Source organism: Hemitrygon akajei, chromosome 11, assembly GCF_048418815.1.
Source record: "Hemitrygon akajei chromosome 11, sHemAka1.3, whole genome shotgun sequence".
Lineage (NCBI taxonomy): Eukaryota > Metazoa > Chordata > Chondrichthyes > Myliobatiformes > Dasyatidae > Hemitrygon > Hemitrygon akajei.
In genome coordinates this window covers 165,909,043-165,929,740 of record NC_133134.1, presented here as the reverse complement: position 1 = coordinate 165,929,740, position 20,698 = coordinate 165,909,043, and the positions used below count along the sequence as shown (strand labels likewise).

The window sequence follows — 20,698 nt, the reverse complement described above, 5'->3', positions numbered from 1 at the left end:
CACTGGTGAGGGCTCACCTTGAGTATTGTGAATAGTTTTGGACTCTTTATCTAAAAGATGTGCTGGCATTGGGGAAGGTTTAGAAGAGGTTCACATGGAATGAAGGGGTTATCATATGAGGATTGTTTAATGGCTCTGGGCCTGTACTTGCTGGAATTTAGGAGGATGAGTGGGAATCTCTGAAACCTTTTGAATGTTGAAAGGCCCAGACAGAGTTAATGTGGAAAGGATATTTCCCATGGTGGAGATTCCAGGAAAAGAGGGCACATCCTTAGGATAAAGGGGTGTCCATTTAAAACAGATGCGGAGAAACTTCCTTTATCAGAGGGTGGTGAATTTGGGGAATTTGTTGCCACGTGCAGCTGTGGAGGTCAGGTCGTTGGGTGTATTTAAGACAGATATTGATAGGTTTTTGATTGGCCAGGGCATCAAAGGTTACAGGGAGAAGACCAGGGAGTGAGGCTGAGGAGGGGGAGAAAAAAGGATCAGCCATGATTGAATGACGGAGCAGACTTGATGGGCGAAATGTCTCCTATGTCTTATGGTCTTTGCAACTGTGGGAGGAACCCAGAGCACCCAGAGGAAGCCGTGCATCCCAAGGGGAAGGCAGACAGACTCCATATGGATAACACCGTATTCACCACGTAGATTTTGATGGCATAGGTGACTAATAAAGCTAATCTTTAAATCTCTTTAATCTCACCTTTTGATGATCTTTGCTAGTGTTTATCCTCCTCCACATGAACCTCCTTCCATCCTCATCTAACCACATCAATATATCCAGTGCTTTGTCATATGGATAACCACATTCTGTTCCCCTCTTTAAACAGATGCAATAGATGGTAGGGTGGAGATACATCTCTACCAAAGGAGGTGTAAGGCACTCCTTCCCTCCACTAGCCTGTAGGTCACCCTTGGGCAAGGTGTGGCACCTGCTTAGCCCCCGATCAGATTCACATGAAGCCATGGGAGCAGGTGGTGGGTGGTCACATGAGCAGCTGGTACATATCACAGGTCCTGGTTATGCGACCACTGATGCCAGGCAGACAATCTCTGAAGAGTATTGATAATGGCTGGGGTCACCCATCTTGTAAAGACACTGCCCAGAAGAATGTAATGGCAAACCACTTCTGTAGAAAAATTTGCCGAGAACAATCATGGTCATGGAAAGACCATGATCGCCCATGTCACAGGACATGGAACATAATGATGATCACAAATGCTGACCTCATCTAAAAAAAGGATCCAGTGCTTTCCTGGCATAAACTCTTCTCGGGCTTCCAGCCGGGTACAGATATCGACTATAACTGACGCTTCGATGACAAACTCTGCCATCTTCATCAAGCATCATCCCTGATGGGTTGATCATCAGAAAGCTGGTTATAATCGATACCTATACCCGGCTGGAAGCCTGAGAAGAGCTTATTTGGTTCACCTCATTTGCTTAATGGAGTAATAAAGACCTTATAATAAATCTGGGGTAACAATGCTTTACAGTTGATGTTTTGCACCAAGACCCTTCATCGGGAATGGACAAGAAGGGGGAGTAAGCCAGAATAAGATGGAAAGAGGGAAAGCAGCACAAGCTGGCAGGTGATAGGTAAGATCAGGTGAGGGGGAAGGTAGGTTGGTGGGGGGAGGGGGTATAGTAAGAAGCTGAGAGGTGATAAGTAGAAGTGGTAAAGGACTGAAGAAGTAGGAATCTGATAGGAGAAGGCAGGAGCCATGGGAGAAAGGGAAGGAAGAGGGGAACCAGGGTAGTTGATGGGCAGGTGAGGAGAAGAGAATGGGGAATGGAAACAAAGAGAATGGGGGGGGGGGGAATTAGTGGAAGTTTCAGAAACTGATGTTCATTGTGTAGGGTTCTCAGATTACTAACTGTATGTTAACTGCTAACTGCATATATAAAATGGCTGCTCTGTAGGGTGAAAATGAAATGGCTTCTTTGTGGGTAACTGATGAGGTAATGCTCTGTTTAGTTGGAATGTTTGGGTTATAATTATTGATAACGGAGGAACTAACCAGTGGTAGCAATGTTGTTCTATCTGTATGTGTGGGAACCTGGAGTGGGTGCGCGGGTTTTCGGGGAGGAGAACCAATGAAGGAGGACGTGCTGGTAGCGCTCTGGTCGACCACCGAGGTTGGTCCTAGGCGGCGGGTCGAGGAGGCCGGAGAAGATCGAATAGTGGACCGAAGACTTCGATAATTGAGCCCCAATGGTTGTACACGAATTGATTGAACTCTGATAAGTTTTGGCGTCTTTTCTTTTCTTTTTTATATATTGTATCGCTATTAGTTACCTAGTTCTAGTAAGATTTATGAAGCGTACTCTGTAAATGTACATGGTGTGCGGTCTGATATTGTGTTTGAGTTTGTACCAGTGTGCATTTCACAGCATCCACGTATACGGGAGGCACTGTTTGGCGGGTGGACGGATTTTCCCCTAGACATACATAAACCGATAGCGTGGGCATTACAATTGTGTCAGCTTGAAAGCTACCCAGACGGAAAATGAGGTTTTGCTCTTCCAACCTGAGTTCAGCCTCATAATAGCAGTGGAGGAGGTCAGAGACATGTTGGAATGGGAATGGGAAGGCAAATTGGAATGGGTGGCCTCTAGGAAATCCTGCCTTTTGTGACAGACAGAGCAAAGGTGTTCAACAAAGTGGTCTCCCAATCTATGCCGGGTCTCACTGATGTAGAGGGGACCCTGACTGACTCACAGGTGAAGTGTAGACTCACCTGGAAAGTCAGTTTAGACCCCGGAATAGTGGTGAGGAAGAAGACGTAAGGGCTGGTGTAGCACGTATCCTGCTTTCAGGGATAAGTGGCAGGAGGGAGATCAGTGGGGAGGGACGAATGGACAAGAAAGTCACGTTGTGACTGATCCCTGCAGAAAGTGGACAGTGGGGGGAAGGGAAAGGTGTATTTAGTGGTAGATGGCAGAAGTTACAGAGAATGGTGCTCTGGATACGGAGGGTCATGGGGAGGTAGGGAAGGACCAGGGGAATCCTATCCCTGTTTTGTTGGTGGAAGGATAGGGTACATAAATGCAAGTGATTCTGCAGATACTAGAAATCCAGAGCAACACATACAAAATGCCCGCAAATATGCCCACAAGAAAATGAATCTCAGGGTTGCACATGGTGACATATACAAAACATATTGATAATAAATTTACTTTGAACAACTTCCTGAAGGAGGGTACTTTCTCTCAGCAGCTCTGGAGGGTGAAAATCTATAAAGTTCAAGTCCAGTTTATTGTCACTCAACCATTCACATGTATACCACCGAACGAAACAACAATCTCCAGACCACGGTGCACAGTGCAGTATTTATAACTCACAAACACAACACATAAAGCAATATTACCACAAATAAATTAACAAATAATAAGGTCTATTTATGACACAAGTTAAAATGTAAACAGTATAACGCTACTGGCGCTTCATACATGATGAGGCCTGGGTGGGGGCAGGGAGTTCAGTCGTCTTATGGCCTGGGAGAAGAAGCTGTTTCCCATCCTAACAGTTATTGTTACAATATCAATAAAACACATCACTGCCCTCAAGAAAATCTTGGCTCCTCTCACAACAGAGCAATATCTCTGAGGAGGTAATATAACGAGATTTTGCTGTGTGATTCACCGCCAGCTTGCCCAGCAAGTGAACACAACCGTCATTGGCACACTTTCACACGGTGATGAGCAGGCATGCAGGAGTGAGAGATATTGACTGGTGTCATAACAGCAACCTCGCACTCAATGTCAGTAAGATCAAGAAATTGATTGCGGACTTCAGGAAGGGGAAGTTGAGGTCCTCTTTGAGGGGCCATCAATGGAAAGGGTGAGCAGTTTCAAATTCCTGGGTGTTAACGTTTCAGAAGATCTATCCTGGGCCCAACATACTGATGCAATTACAAAGGAGGCATGCCAGCGGCTATATTTCATTATGATTTCGAGGAGATTTCGTACGTCACCAAAGACTCCAGCAAATTTCTACAGATGTACCGTGGAGAGCATTCTAACTAGTTGCATCACCATCTGGTATGGAGGGGCCACTGCACAGGATTGGAAAAAAAGCTATAGAAAGGTTGTAAACTCAGTCAGCTCCATCATGGGCAACATTCTCCTCAGCATCGAGGACATCTTCAAAAGACATTAGCTCAAGAAGATGGCCATCATCATTAAGGTCTGCGACCGTCCAGGATATGCTCTCTTCTCATTACTACCATCAGGGAGGAGGCGGCATGGGTGCGTGAAGGTACACACTGAGCGATTCAGAAACAACTTCTTCCCCTCTGCCATCAGATTTCCGAACGGACAATGAACCCATGAATACTACCTCACTATTTTGGCTCTCTTCTTGCACTACTTATTTAATTTTTATATATGTATTTCTTAATGCATTTTATAGTACTTTAATGTATTGCACTGTAATATAAATTACATTAAGAAATATATATTTCCTCTCTAATGGTAGTAATGAGAAGAGGGCATGTCCTGGCAACGGGGGGTACTTAATGATGGACGCATCTTTGAAGACATTGCCTTTTAAAGATGTCCTCAATGGTGCCAAGGCTAGTGCCCACAACAGAGCTGGCAGAGTTTGCAACACCCTTTTTCTGATCCTTTGAAGTGGCTCTCCCCACCCCCCAATACCCGATGCTTATGCAACCATTTAGAATGCTCTCGTTTGCACATCCGTAGAAGTTTGCAAGTCTTTGGTGACATAAGTCAGTGATATTAAACCGGATTCTACTCTGAAAAATATGCGGAACAAGATGGGAAATAAAGCAAGCCATTGTTAAAGAGTGGGGCGAGGGGGAATATGTCTACACTGTACCATCAACTAAACTGCCTTGTCGATAAGAAAACAGCAGTACAGCCTTACAGAAAGAACCTCAGAGGCAGATTTAAATACTGAACACCACGTACTGGCACGGCTGCATGAGGTTGCTGGCAAAGCAGACGGCAGAGGTGAAGGAACCACTAACATTGAAAGTTTAGCTTGGAGCAGCTTATTTGCTTTGCATTTCACAAACCACATTTCAGAATGCTCTGGTATTAGTGAAGGACCCCTATTGTGCTTCCATTTTGGAAACATCCACATAAAAGCACGCAGGCTGGGTGAACTGACCTGGATTTCCAGGGAGGACAACTAGTCATAGAGAATGCTTTCATGGAAAACTGGCTCCCATTTAATAACTGCTCTTTTCATTCTCGTCTGCTCGACACAGATGGCAGCTGACAATCTGAATTCAGTTTAAAGACTTCCTTTAGATCTGAAATTAGAAAGACCTGTTTGAAAAAAAAAAGTGGAAGTGGGATCCCGTAAATAGTTTTGGGAAAGAGCTGGACAGCTAATGGAGAACACCAATTTATAGGATCATCAGAAAGAAAGAGCAGGGAAGCAAAGAGCATGTCAGAGACCCAGTAGAGCACAATGGCTCAAATGGTTTCATTAAGAACAAGGAACAGTACAGGACCTTAGTGAGAATAACATTTATTCCATAGTTTAAAGAACATCTTCCAAGTGTTGTTGCAATTGTCTCACCGTTGTTCCCCTGGTTTGTTTTCAAATGGACAGACCCATATTTTGTTTCAGATAGATAGTTGGAAACTAATCAGAAACATAGAACAGTAGAGCACAGTACTGTCCCTTTGGCCCACAATGTTCTGCTGACCTTATAACCCACTCTGAGGTGAATCTAACCCTCCCCTCCCACATAGCCCTCCATTTTTCTAAGAATCTCTTAAATGCCCCTAATGTACAAGTCTCTACCACCATCCACGGTAGGGCGTTTCACGCATCCACCACTCTCCCTGTAAAATACTTACTTCTGACATCCCACCTATGCATTCCTCCAAATACCTTATAATTATGCCCCCTTGTATTAGCACTAAGTGTTGCAAAGTTTCTTAACGTGCTTCCATAATCAGTCAGTGAATGTGAATTTCCCAGACTCAGTTAGTTCATCCACGTTATGGGTCAAATATGGACAAATGAGACTAGTTTAGATGGGAATTTTGGATGGCATAGACCAGTTGGGCCGAAGGGCCTCTATGATCCAAATCCTCTACTAGTCAGTGTATGCCGATAATGTAAATATGTAAGACGATAAATAGAATTAGATCATTCAGTACCTTATCCTTGCTGTGTTATTCAATTAAATGGCTGCTCTTTACCACCGAAGCATTTACTTACCTCATTCTTGAATAAAATCTGAGATAGAGATTCAAAACAGTTCTGAACAGTCCAGACAAGGGAACATCAATTCTGTATCTACCCTGACAAGCCACTGAAAAATCGGAGTACTTCACTTATCATTCAAAGCTCAGGAGAGCAGAGGTTTTATCTGCTTAACCTCTCAGATGACAAATCTACCATTCCAGAAATCCTCAATGTAATCTCCTTCTATTGCAAATGCATCCTTTCAGCAGGAAACTCCTACACCTGCACACAATTGTTCAGAGACGGACGCAACAAGCTCTACCCTTGAATTCAGAAGGATTAGGGAGGCGATCTAAAGGAAACCTACCAGATACTGAAAAACCTGATAGTGGGCATGGAGAGGATCTTTTCATCAGCAGGAGAATCTAGGATCGGAGGACACAACCTCAGAATAAAGGGACGTCTCTTTAAAATTGAGATGAGGTGGAATTTGACAGGCTGATTCAGGTCAGGGAGAATTGTCAGATATCTCAAATTAGTTACGAGGTTTACAGTGCAGAAGAGTGACCTTTTGTGCACTGTATCCGATCCCAAGTGTCACGTTCACTCAGCGTGAACAAGTTCTTCATTCAATCGCAGAGTCAGTGGGCTGTGTACTCCCGTGCTCGCCAGTTTATGACAGCACTCGTTGTTTTCAGTGAAGTGACGGGGCACAATTCCCAGCAAAGAAACTTGACAACTTTCTGACTGACAGGAGAACAACACACAGAGGATACGAGCTCCCTACCAACAGCTGGCCAGGGAAAAGCAAGCACAGAAAATGAACAAACAGACGAGTCCAACAGAGGAATGATAAATCAGGCAAGTTATCTTGGATTTGTATCAAGACAAACAGATACAAAAAGGTCATACACTGGCAGCTCATTTGTTGTCAGTATTGAAAGCTAGCTATCTACATACTCACTAGGCAGTAGACAGTGTCAGTACAAACCTTTCGCTATCACTTTATATGTCTTAACTCAAAATCCATAAGGCCAGAGATCAACAATGCAAAAGGCCTTCTTGTCAATATTTTATCACTTTGTTTTCTCTCAACAGTATTTCAAGTGCTTGAAGTGTCCTTGCTGTAGTACCCACTGCACAGAGAGGAGAGGGTGACCAAATCAGAATCAGGTTTAATATCACTGGCATATGTCATCACATTAGTTATTTTACTGTAGGAGTACATAATAATAACAATTATAAATTATAACATTTATTGTGCCTAAGACTTTTGCACAGTACTGTAGTAATTTTATGTACTGCATTGTACTGCTGTCGCAAAAATAAAACTAATTTCATGACATGTGAGTGATGATAAACCCGATTCTGATATGGGTCTCTATTGTGGAGTGAGAGTGGGAAGGGGGCAGGGAGAAAGGAATCAAGGTTGGTGAAGGGGGAGGGAGTGGGAAGCACCAGAGAAACATTCTGTAATGATCAATAAACTAATTGTTTGATGTAATGATCAAATGACCTTGCCTGGTGTCTCAGGGCTAGGTGTGTCTGAACCCGTGCCTCACCCCAGTTCCTGGCACTCCTTGACTGTCACCTATCCCACATCCCTCATGTGCCACTCCACCCTTGTCATTCCCAACATCCTTTGCTCTACTCCATGTTGACAAATACAGTACTGTGTAAAAGTCTTAGGCACCCTAGATACATACACTGTATGTGCCTAATGACTTTTGCACAGTTCTGTACATATAACTTAAATATGTAGTGCAACAAGAGAGGGAAAACGTGTTCACTGTCCATTCTGAAATGTGATGGCAGTATCTCAGTATTCCTGAAATACTGAGTGTGGATCTTCAAGCTCCTGTACATATGTCCTCCTTGATGGCAGCTGGCGTACAGGGAATGATGTCAGTGTATAGGTTTAGTTGAGTTGGTTCCATGGCACAGGGTCAATTGCATGAAGCAAATCAGATTGAGAAACAGAGACAGCACATGCTGGAATTTGGAGCAACAATCTGCTGGAGGAACTCAACGTGTCGAGCAGCACTGACTGACCTCTCAAGCATCAACACTTCTTCCAACCCCCATAGATGCTGCTTGACCGACTGAGTTCCTCCAGCAGATTAGTTGTTGCTTAGGAAATGTGCCCACACCAACGTGCAAACATTATGGACATTTTTAAAGAATCATAAAGCAACATTCAGATATGAACCAGCCTGCAGGTGGAACTGACCCTCAGGTTCCTTTTAAATCTCTCCCCTCATCTTAAACCTATCTCTGCCCTCTTGTCTTGTAATCTGTGTGTTTATTGCTCTTTTTTTATTGCCATTTGCGTGATTCGTTCTCTTTTTTGCACGTTAGGTGTTTGATGTTTTCACTGAACGGGTTCCATGGTGTTTCTTTGTTTCATGGCTCTCTGTGGGAAGAAGAATTTCAGGTTTGTGTATTGTATACATCCTTTGATAATAAATGCACTATGTATCTTTGTTTTTTATTCCCCTTCCCTGGGAATCGACACTGCACACTCTCCCTATCTGTGCCTCCCATGACACTGTGCTGACCTTTCAACATCTAACCCTCCCTTCTACATAGACTTCCATTTTTTGTCTTTTATCCCTGTGCCTAAGGGTTTCTTAAATACTCCTAAAGTATCTACTGCTAACACTAACCTTGGCAGCGTCCTCCATGCACCTACCTCTCTCTGTGTAAAAAAACTTACCTCTGACATCCTCCCTGGAATTTCTTCCAATCTCCTTAAAATCATGCCCCCTTGTATTACATTTTAAAAACCAGAGCCATCTCTATTTCCTGAGGAGACTGAGGTCCTTTAACATCTGCCGGACGATGCTGAGGATGTTCTACGAGGCTGTGGTGACCAGTGCTATCATGTTTGCTGTTGTGTGTTGAGGCCGAGGGTAGCAGACACCAACAGAATCAACAAACTCATTCGTAAGGCCAGTGATGTTGTGGGGGTGGAACTGGACTCACTGATGGTGGTGTCTGAAAAGAGGATGCTGTCCAAGTTGCATGCCATCTTGGACAATGTCTCCCATCCACTCCATAATGTACTGGTTAGGCACAGGAGTACATTCAGCCAGAGACTCATTCCACCGAGATGCAACACTGAGCATCATAAGAAGTCATTCCTACCTGCGGCCATCAAACTTTACAACTCCTCCCTCGGAACGTCAAACACCCAATGAGCAGAGAGAGAGAGAAAAAACAAATTGTGTAAACAATAAAAGTAAGCAAATACCATTTAGAACGGAAGTGAGTCCTCAGACACGAAGCCCGGAGCAGGCCACAGCCTCAGCCTTAATGCAGTGCAGAGCGGAGTAAACGTCGAGCACTGAGCAGAGCATCGTAGCTCCCATGGGCAGGAGGTGCAGAAACCTGAAGTCCCACACCACCAGGTTCAACAACAGCTTCTTCACATCAATCATCTGGTAAAACTCTAATCACTACAATTTGAGTATCTTGCACTAAAATGGGCAGTTATTTCTTCTAGCGCAAACATGAGGAAATCTGCAGATGCTGGAAATTCAAACAACACACAGAAAGTCCTGACACACACCAGTCCTGACGAAGGGTCTCGGCCTGAAACGTTGACAGCGCTTCTCCTTATAGATGCTGCCTGGCCTGCTGTGTTCCACCAGCACTTTGTGTGCGTAGTTATTTCTTCTACAGTGATCTTCCTTGCAAAAACTGTTTCTTGAAAACACAAGTATTTTTTGAGAATGCTGCTTATCCAATGACTTGTGCCTGTGACACTGCCGCAAGTAAGCTTGTCCATCGCTCCTGTGCATATATATTCCTATGACTTTGACTTCATATCCCTTTTGCACAGTGCAATAGCTCTAAGACAGGGGTTTCCAATACAATTAAGCAAGGGGGTCCATGAACCCCATATTGAGAACCCCTGCTCTAAGAGAAACAGAGCTGCAATGGTCAACACCAGATAAGGTTCACCGATTACTGTTAGTGACATCGCCACCTAACCAAGAAGCTATTTGCAGTACTGTGGCATTCTCTCCAATGGCACTGCTCTTCATATATCAAGCTATCATGAGCCAGAAGAAACGTTTAAAATTTTATAAGGAATTTGAAGTTCTTAACATAGTGTTAAATATAATTACTCCATACAGCTGGTGCCCTGATTAACTTGCAGACAGAATCATCATGGAAGGCAAAGTCTGCAGAATGGTACTTACGCAAGTCTAAAATGAGCAGGGCATGTGACATAGACCAGGAAAAAACAATTTAATTGCTATTCACTTCATCGTGCACCTTTGTGCCATCCGCCAAAATTGGCTTCCTGGAAGCCAGATTTTTAATTCTGATTCCCATTATGACATGACAGTGTGCATGGCCTCCTCTTGTGCCATGATGGGACTACCCTCAGGGTGGAGGAGAAACACCTTAAGATTCCATCTGGGTAGACTTCAGCCTGATGGCATGAACATCAATTTCTCTTTTCCACAAAAAAAATTTACCTCCTGTTCCCCTCTTCTATTCTCCACTCAGGCCGCTTCCCTCTTCTCAACTGCCTGGGTCCCCCCCCCCCCCCCCCCCACCTTCCCTTTCTCCTATGGTCCACTCTCCTATTAGATTCTTTCATCTCTAGCTCTTTACCTTTCCGACCCACCTGGCTTCACCTATCACCTTCGAGCTTGCCTTTTTCCTGTTCCCCCCCTCCACCTTTTTATTCTGGCATCTTCCCCTTTCTTTCCAGATCTGAAGGGTCTCAGCCCGAAATGTAGACTGCTTATTCATTTCCACAGATGCTGCCTGACCTGCTGAGTTCCTCTGGAATTTTGTGTGTGTTGTTCTGGATTTCTGGCATTTGCAGAATTTCTGGTGTTAATGGTTCTTATTTTTTTTTATTTGGAGATAGAGCATGGTAACAGGCCATTCCAGTACAACGAGCCCATATCATCCAATTACACCCATGTGACCTACTAACCCAAATGTCTTTGCAATATGAGAGGAAACACATGAAGTCGAGGGGAGAAGGTACAGGCTCCTTCCAGGTAGTGACAGGATTGAGCCCGGCTCGCGGGCTCTCTAATAGCGTGATGCTGATCATTATACTATCGTGCCCACAAATTTGTAAGTTCACATCTTGGAAGCTTCTGTAAGCATCCAATAAGAAAAAAAAGCATCTGACGAAGGGTCTCAGCCCGAAATGTCGACAGTGCTTCTCCCTATAGACGCTGCCTGGCCTGCTGTGTTCCACCAGCATTTTGTGTGTGTTATTTGAATTTCCAGCATCTGCAGATTTCCTCGTGTTTGTTGAAGTTTAGTTGTTTTTCAAAACTTTTACTAAGCTCTACTTGAAACAATGAAATTATAAGGCATAGTACACATAATCACGGAATAAATGGGGTTTCTCAACTTAAATAGATTTTAATATACATACTGAAGTTTATGCAGGAAAAAGTTCTTTTCTGATGATTTTAGTAGAAAAGCTTTTTTATTATTTCAAGTTATCTCAAGGACTCACACGTGAGATTATGGTGTAGATGTAGCCGTGCGGTCAGGTGTTACTTCACATTAATCAACTCATTGAACTAGATCCTGATCTCAAAAGACAGCTCCAAATCTACAGCAATGAATTTTCATTGGTACCTTGTGTTACTCAATCATCAGCCAGATTTACTTTTCAAAGACTGATGTTAACAATGATTTTCCCAAGGTGCAATCAGTCAATGTCAGAGCTGTGGAACAGAGTGCTTACAGGTGCCCTGAATCAGGCTGGCTAACAAAACTCCCCTGCATTTTCCTCCTACATCAGTGGGGAATTTCCCACTTCAGCGCGCAGCAGCTCTTGGAGAGGAGGAGGTTTTTTTTTGCTCTGCATACTCATGTACCCACAATGGAACAAGCAGAGCTGTTACGTTTGTTTCTAAGTCCCGATCAAGAGTCTCAGCCCAAAACATTGACTGTTTATTCCTCTCCATAGATGCTGCCTAACTTGCTGAGCTCCTCCAGTATTTTGTGTTGCACTGTTTTAATACTTAAAGGGATGAGTGATTTTGCTCATGAGGGTGAACTGAACAGAAGAATGACTAGATCACTTTCTTCCAGCTGTGAGACCTCCACTACGTTCTCTCGCCCTTTGTGTTCTGGCTTCTTTCCCTTCTCCTTTCCAGTCCCAATGAAGAGTCTCGGTCCAAAATGTTGACTGTTTATTCCTTTCCATACTTACTGAGTTCCTCAAGAATTTTGTGTGTGCTGTTCTGGATTTCCAGCATCTGTGGGATCTCGCGTTTGTGCTGACTAAGAGCTAGAAGGGATCCCTGAACACCCATGGTTAGAGCTCCTCTGGTCTTCGCTTACCACCTCACCAGTCTCCATATCCAACCCACAATTCTTCACCATCTACCTGCATTGAGATTCCATCACCATTTGCATTTTCTCCTCCTCTTTCAGTACTCCAAAGGGATGCTTCTCTTCACAACTCTTTGATCTGCTCTTGCTTGAGAAGTCTACAAAAAATGGTGGACATAGCCTAGTTCATCACAGGCAAAGCTCTCCCCACCATTAAGCACATTGAGAATCAATCGAGTGTGCACTGTCATGTTCTTTTGATTAACTGTAAATGAACAAAATCAGTGCCGTCACCTAGTGCAGACAATGGACTGTCTTCATACAATGCTTTCAATGATTGCATCCTCCAAATCTTCATTTTCATTGTAACATTCAAGATGACTTTGGATACCTTCAATTTCTTCACAGCTCCTGACTTGAAGTAGTGAAATTATTTCATTTTCACTCCCGGTTGTTTTGGGCATCTCCAAGCCTGAATGCTTGAAACCGCAGTGAGCAAAACTGTTCTGAATTGTCCACCAACTATCAGTGGCAAAAAACACTGCTTTTTGAATACAAACACACACAACTGATGCCATTTAAAAACTGTTCATTTCAAGCACAGTGTAGAGTCCAAAGGCCACACAAGTGCATGAGACTGATGCTAGTTAGAAGTCTTCTACCCAAAATGTTAAGTGTTTCTCTTTCCACAGATGTTGCCTGACCTGTTTAGTGCTTCCAGCACTTTTGTCATTTATTTCAGATCTGCTGCGCCTGTACTTATTTTGATTTCCAAAGTTATTTGGAACCATTTATGCATGCAGTTCCTACAGATGTACTGTGGAGAGAATTCTAACTATTTACATCACCAGCTGGTACAGTACTAAGGGGCCATTGCACAGGATTGGAAAAAACTGCAGAAGGTTGTAAACTTAGCTGGCTCTATCATGGGCACTAACCTACCCACCATCTACAGGTACAGCAAATTCAATTAACAATGCCTCAAGGAGGCAGAATCCATTATGAAGGATCCTTATCATCTGGGACATACCCTCTTATTACTATCATCAGGGAGGAAATACAGCAGCTTGAAAAGACAGCTTTTAGGAGCAGCTTCTTCCTCTCCACCATCAGATTTCTGAAAGATTCATGAACTCATGAGCACTACCTCACTATCTTGCTCTTGTTTTGCAATACTTACTTATTTTTAAGATACTTCTTTGTATCATTTACAGCACCTTTGAGTACTGCACTGCACTTGTGCCACAAAGCAACACATTTCACGTCAGTGATAAAAAACCTGATTCTGATTCAAGCACACAGCCCATTAGACCAATGACCAAAGCACACAAAGACCATATTCAGTCATTCTCCGAGGCACAGGAGCATAAGAAAGCTATTCAACTCACCTTGCAATTCTGGCTCTTTGCAATTGCCCCCACTCCCATCTGCTCCCAGACCACAGCCCTGAACGTCTTTCCCCTCTTCAAAAATTTCAAGGTTCAAAATAAATTTATTACTAGTGTCACCTTGAGATTCATGTTTTTGCAGGCATTTACAGGAAAATAAAGAAATACAATAGAATTTATGTAGAACTATGTATATGAACAAAAAAGACAAAGCATACTAACATCAGTAATAATAAATAAATGACAGACAAAAGACACACAGATAAATCATTCTGAGAATGTGAGTTGTAGAATCCTTATAAGTGACGGCATAGCCTGGATGGTGGGGGTCCTGGATGATGGACGTTGCTTCCTTGTGATGGTGCCTGACGGTGGAAATTTCACAACTGAAGTGTATTCAAGCTCACGATGCCAGAACAATTCTCATCTCTCTCTTGTCAGGTTGGTCTCTCAAAGTGCATTAAAGTCCATCTTCCAGTTTTCCAGCTGGCCTTGATCCCACTGCGAGCTCTGAAACCCTCCTTCGCTCCAATCCACCCCCAATCTTTCTGTCATCCACAAATTTGTCAAATTATCATTCAACAAACAACAACAGACCCAGCATTGATGATGTCCCTGGAGCGCTGCACTAGTCACAGACCTCCAGTCAGAGAGACAACCTTCTACTACCACACTCTGACTTCTCCTGCCAAACTCAATGTCTAACCCCATTTACTACCTTATCTTGAATGTTAAGCATTAGCGAAATAGCAATATCTAGTGTGAATTTTTTTTTTTACATACCCATTAAATATCAAGAGGAAACATCTTCCAGACGTGTTATAGAATCACTGACTTACCCCCATTATTTTTCCCCGTTGCTGCAAGTCCTCCCACATGGAGTGCACAATGTATCTGCACATATATTTGCCCTCACGACCTTCCTGTTTCATACGCACCAGGGCCATCCTGCAAACAAAAAAGCAAAGTGTGACTCGGGCAGCACTATCATCCTCTGAAGATGTTGCCAGGACCAGGGGTCCTGAGTTTGCCTTCTCCCACCCATGCACCAGCTAAATGGTCGAGGATCTTTACTCTATCATGGGAGACAGCTTCGTCAAACACCTGCACTCCGTCTGCCACTACAGGCAGGATTTTCCCGGTGATCACCCTTTTTAATTTGACTTCTCATTTCTATTCCAACATCCTCCTCGACTGCCACAATCAAGCCAGTCTCAGGTTGGAGGAGCAGTGCCTTATATTCCATCTGGACTTCAACCTGATGGCACGAACATCGATTTCTCTAACTTCTGTTCATTTCTCTCCCGTCCTGCCTCTCTCCTTTTCAATCCCCTTTTCTGGTTCCCTTCTCGCTCTTTTTCTTCTCTTTGCCTGCCCATCACCTCCCTCTACTGCCCTTCCTTCTTCCCTTTCTTCCACGATCCACTCTACTCTATCAGATTCCTTCTTCCTCAGTCCTTACCTCTTCCATCTATCACCTTGTAGCTTTTCACTTCTTCCCCACCCACCCACCCAGCTTCCCCCCTTACCTGGTCTCTCATATCATCTGCCAGTTTGTACTCTTTTTTTCCTTCCCCCACCTTTTTACTCTAGCTTCTTTCCCTTTCCTTTCCAGTCCCAAATAAAGGTCTTGGTTGAAAACATCACCTGTTCATTCCTCTCCCTAGATGCTGCCTGTTCTGCTGAGCTCCTCCAGCATTTTGTGCGTGCTTGCATAGTGAGAGCTTGGCTAGGCCTGGTCTTTAGTTCTTCCAACACAGAATAACAGCTGACTTTATAGATGCATTTAAGATAATGAAAGGCATAGATAGAATGGATAGTGACAGTCTTTTCCTCAGACAGAACCCAAATTCAGAGGCATAGCTTTAGGGTGACAGGGGAGAGATTTAAAAGGAACCTGAGAAGCAGATTTGATGAGCCAAACAGCCTAATTCTGCTCCAGTATCATACAGTTTAAAAATGTTGGAGGGCCTCAGTGTACGAAGATGACTGTTTATACCTCGCCATTGATTCTGCCTGGCCTACTGAGGTTTTTCCAGTATTTTGTGTATGTTGTTTTAGATTTCCAGTATCTACAGAATCTCTTGTACATTAGTGAGTGAGAGACAGTGAGACAAAGAGAGAGAGAGAGAGAGAGAGAGAGAGAGAGAGAGAGAGAGAGAGAGAGAGGAGAGAGAGAGAGAGAGAGAGAGAGAGAGAGAGAGAGAGAGAGAGAGAGAGAGAGAGAGAGAGATACAGAGAAAGATAGAGAGAGGGAAAGGAAAGAAAGGGGACAGGGATAAGGGGAGGGGGACCAAGGGGACGGGGGAGAGGAGGGAAGAGGAAAGGAGGATGGAGGGGAGGGAGAGTGTGTACTAAAGTTGTAATGAAAGTTTTGACTTATATTAGATGGGGTGGCAATACATATCTGGTAAAAGAAGTGGACAATCTGCATCCACAGTTCCTACAACCTCCTATGTCTTCCTACAACCATTACCATCCCCAAAACAGAACACTGCAGTCAAAAGTCTTCCTACATTCATCATATTTGCTAATTTGCCTAAAAATGTACCCAGTGATAACCAAGAGTGAAAGTAGAACATTACAGCACAGTACAGGCCTTTTGGCCCACAATGCTGTGCCAACATCTTATTTTCCTCCAGACATCACTGCAGTAGCGGACCAATGCCGTGAATGGCGAGTTTCTGATACAAGCTTGCTTTGAAGAATGGTGACAGCTTGTGAAAGCTAGATGGATTTCAGAAAATAAGCATTTTGTTATCCTGTCAGGGATGTTCCAATCCTCTAATTCCTTTCTAGTTATGCAATGATAGCAGCTGCCTCAGGAGTAGAATTATCAATTACAGGCACGCAAATCCTTCAGAGAAATATACCCAGAAACCAACCCATCAAAGCATAATCAGAACCGGTATAAATCTTCTAGTCAGGATGGCACCTGCGTACAATGCTCCTTCCATAGACATCTTTTGGATAGATCATGAAACCATATATTTCACTTCTTTTATGTCTTTTACTTTAGTTTTTCATCTGGAATGTGATTCTAGAACTGTGGAAGCCTGTGAGTTGCAGTTTGGAGATCAGAGAGTTTCCAGCCCTCTGTAGTCTCTGAGGAGTCTAAAAGGCATAGGCAGCTTGCGCGAGCCTCGTGACGAAAAAGCCATGAGCTGCCAATCAACTCCATTTCGCTGATTAAAGCAACGAGGGAGATTGAAACAAGGAGGCGAATGCAGAGGGTGAGCGTCAGCTGCCTGCCTTTTGATTTTGGATCATTCTGCTGCCAAAGAGGGCAGACTTCCTTTTGATCACTGGTAGGATCACTCTGAAACCGGAGAGGGGAGACTGCCTTCTGATCACTGGTGGGATCACCCTGTTGTTGAAATGGGGAGACTGCCTTTTGATTGCTGGTGGGATCGCTCTGCTATGGAGAGAGGAGACTGCCTTTTGATCACTGGTGGGATCGCTCTAAAACCGGCGAGGGGAGACTGCCTTCTGATCACTGGTGGGATCACCCTGTTGCTGAAATGGGGAGACTGCCTTGGGATCTTCTGCTGCTGAAGAGGGAAAGGCCTGCTGCTGTGCCCGGAGAGTGTTAGCCAGATTTTCTACATTTTGGATATGGACTTGGACTACAGACTTTATTTCAGTCTTATAGCTTTTTTATGTTTCATGTTTTTTGCCCAATCTTTCTCATTTTTTTTGTGTCCGAGGGAGATAGATTTGGGGATTAATGCGCCTGTTGCGTTTTTGTTCGTTTTTTTGTGCGGGGAGGAGCAATGGGGGGGGGGTTTGTGCTGCTGTACTTTCCTTTCTTGGCTTTGTGGTTATCTGGAGAAGAAGAATTTCAGAGTTGTATATTTTGAAACTTTGAACCTGCCGGGTCACTTTGACTTCAGCTTCCTTTAAAAGGTGAAGTTGGTGAACAAACTCCTACTCCTCAGTATAAATATATCACTTTGAGTGATAGGGTACAGATACATCTCTATCAAAGAAGATGTAAGGCGCTCATTCCCTCCACTAACCTGCAGGTCACCCTTGGGCAAGGTGTAACACCTGCTCAGCTCCCTGACCAAGCTGAGCAGGTGGTGGATGGCTTTATGAGAAGCTTGTGCATATCACAAAGTCTTGGTCATGTGACCATCAATGCCAGACAGACTATCTCTGAAGAGTATTGATAATGGCTGGGGTCACCCATCGTGTTAAGACACTGCCTAGAAGGAGGGAATGGCAAAACACTTCTGTAGGAAAATTTGCCAAGAACAGTCATGGTCATTGAAAGAACATGATCGTCCACAATGTATGACATGGCATAAAACGAACAAACAAATAAAATAGAAATGACATTAACCAATACTCATTCTTCTCACTGTTCTTAAAGCTGCAGCTCGAGAGTGAACCAGACTGAATGTTGCTGTCAAGGCCACCAGAGGGAGCCATTCACCACCTGAAGCTCTACTGATCACTAAACAGCCTCATTTGGGGTACAGTAACACTATGCACATGTTGCTTCTAAAGCACAGGAGATGGAGTCAAGTCTCACCACAGCAGCTGGAGAATTAAAAATAAGTTAATAGAATAAATCAATAATAACTCAAGACACAAGAGACTGCAGATGCTGCAGTCCAGAGGAACTCAGTGGGCCAGACAGCATCTGTGGAAGGAAATGGATAGTTGATGTTTTTGGATTGAGACCCTTCTGGGATTAAAACTCATCCAATTTGATAATGTCTGCCACAGTTACTCATCTGGGTTTTACATGTTTTCAGACCAATGGCAATAGTTTTCCTGAAACTGTCCGGTGAAATGCATCAAAACTGCTGTATCAAATTGTCTCCAGATTCCAGTGTTTGTGGTCTCCCATGTGTTGTGGCTCAGGGGAAAGGCTCAGGGACCAAGGGGTATGGGCAATAAATGCTGGGCATTCTAGCGTCTCCCATACCCTGAAGGGATTTTTAAAAAATCCATGATTTTATATTGCAGCTAACTGATTTATTACCTCTGCAATACTGTGATAGAAACAATACTAGAGAACAGAAGTACCTTGCAGGTTGTGCTCTCCAGGTTCCTTAAATGAACTGAAAATGCACCTCCCTCCAAGATTACAAAATACGCAGCAAAGAAGGGAATAAACGTACACAGTACATCATAATACAGGCCCTTCGGCCCATAATGTCCTCAACATTTTAACCTACTCGAAGATCAATCTAACCCTTCCCTCCTACATAGCCCTCCAATTTTATATCACCTGTCTGCCTATCTAAGAGTTTCTTAAATGCACCTAATATATTGCCCTCTACTACCATCCTTGGCAGGACATTCCGCACCCGCCACTCTTAAAACCTGCCTCCGACATTGTTGCATCCTTTCCTCCAGTTGCCTTAAAATTATGCCCATTCGTATTAGCCATTCCGCCCTGGGATAAAGTCTCTGGCTGTCCACTTGATCTATGCCTCTTAACATCTCGTACAGCCCTATCAAATCACCCCTTGTTCTCCTTCTCTCCATAGAGAAAAGCCCTGGCTCACTCAGCCTATCCTCATAAGACATGCTCTCTAACACAGGCATCATCCTGGTAAATCTCCTCTGTGCCCTCTTTAAAGCTTCCACATCCTTCCTATAATGTGACCAGAACTGAACACAATACTTCTAATATCGAATAGTGAAAGACCTACATAGAATGGATGTGGAGAGGAAGTTTCCTACAGTGTGCGAGTCTAAGACCAGAGGGTACAGCCTCAGAATAAAGGACCATCCACTTAAAATAGAGCTAAGGAGGAACTTCATCACCCAGACAGTGGTGAATCTGTGGTATACATTGCCACAGACAGCTGTGAAGGCCAAGTTATTGGGTATATTTAAAGCAGGGATTGACAGGTTCTTGATTTAGTCAGGGTGTTAATGTTACAAGAAAGTAGCAGGAAAATGGGTTTGAGAGGGATAATAAATCAGCCACGATGGAATGGCAGAACAGACTCAATGGACCAAATGGCTTAATTCTGCTTCTATTTCTTATGGTCTAATACTTCAAATGTGGTCTAACCAGAGTTTTATAGAGCTGCAACATTAACTCGCGCCTCTTGAACTCAGTCCCCTGACCAGCGAAGGCCAATACACCACACGCCTTTTTGACAACCCTATCAACTTGCATGGTAGCTTACCCACCGTGGTTGTGCCAACTCTTTGACAATACTGACCAATTAATCTCGATCTCGCATAGCTTGACGCAAGCACCATGGTAATAATGCTCAGTCCTGTATGAGCTGGCACTTACCAAGTTCCATTTAAACCACAAATACTATAGTTATTAATCATGAGTTCCTAACCAGGTTTTGGGTGACTGGAGACTTGGGAAAGAACCAGTGGGCCAAAAAAAAAAGTTCCAGTTACAAACACAGGTTGCAGAGTGCTTGGCAGCAACTCCGTTGCATACAGAAGATTAAGTGATGATCTAATTGGGATAGTTGAGGACTTGCAATTGGAAAGAGATAAAGTATTTCTTCTGGTGTGCAGGAGTTTGGTGCAAAGCCCAGAACTAGGAGGAAAAGCCTTCAAATTAGAGCCAGCTGAACCTCTTTGCATACATATCTGGAACGCCTGCACTATACCATAAAATTTGAAACTGCAGTTCACCAGAGAATTTCACAAGAGAGATTGATAGATTTTTTTTGTTAGGCAAGGGTACTGAGGAATTAAGGTGGATAAATGGTGTTAAGAAGCAGATCAGTTGTGGAAATTGGGAAAGGCTCAAGGTACATCATGGGCCACAACACACAATCTGCTGGAGGAAGTCCAGCAAAGATAGTCTCAAGAACA

At 43.7% G+C, this 20,698-nt stretch overlaps 1 protein-coding gene and 1 long non-coding RNA gene across 3 annotated transcripts in view; one reads left to right on the top strand and one right to left on the bottom strand.

The window, feature by feature from the left end:
- uqcc1 (ubiquinol-cytochrome c reductase complex assembly factor 1) overlaps positions 1-20,698 on the bottom strand; it is a 170,632-nt gene that overhangs the window by 82,230 nt on the left and 67,704 nt on the right. For both annotated transcript variants that reach the window (XM_073062171.1, XM_073062172.1), the window contains exon 6: positions 14,728-14,836. In XM_073062171.1, coding sequence (XP_072918272.1) covers positions 14,728-14,836 — 109 coding nt within the window. The remainder of the gene's footprint in view (positions 1-14,727; positions 14,837-20,698) is intronic.
- LOC140736242 (uncharacterized) lies at positions 6,571-18,397 on the top strand. Its single transcript, XR_012100908.1, has 3 exons — positions 6,571-7,034; positions 8,532-8,607; positions 18,264-18,397. It is a non-coding gene; the product is annotated as an uncharacterized lncRNA (long non-coding RNA).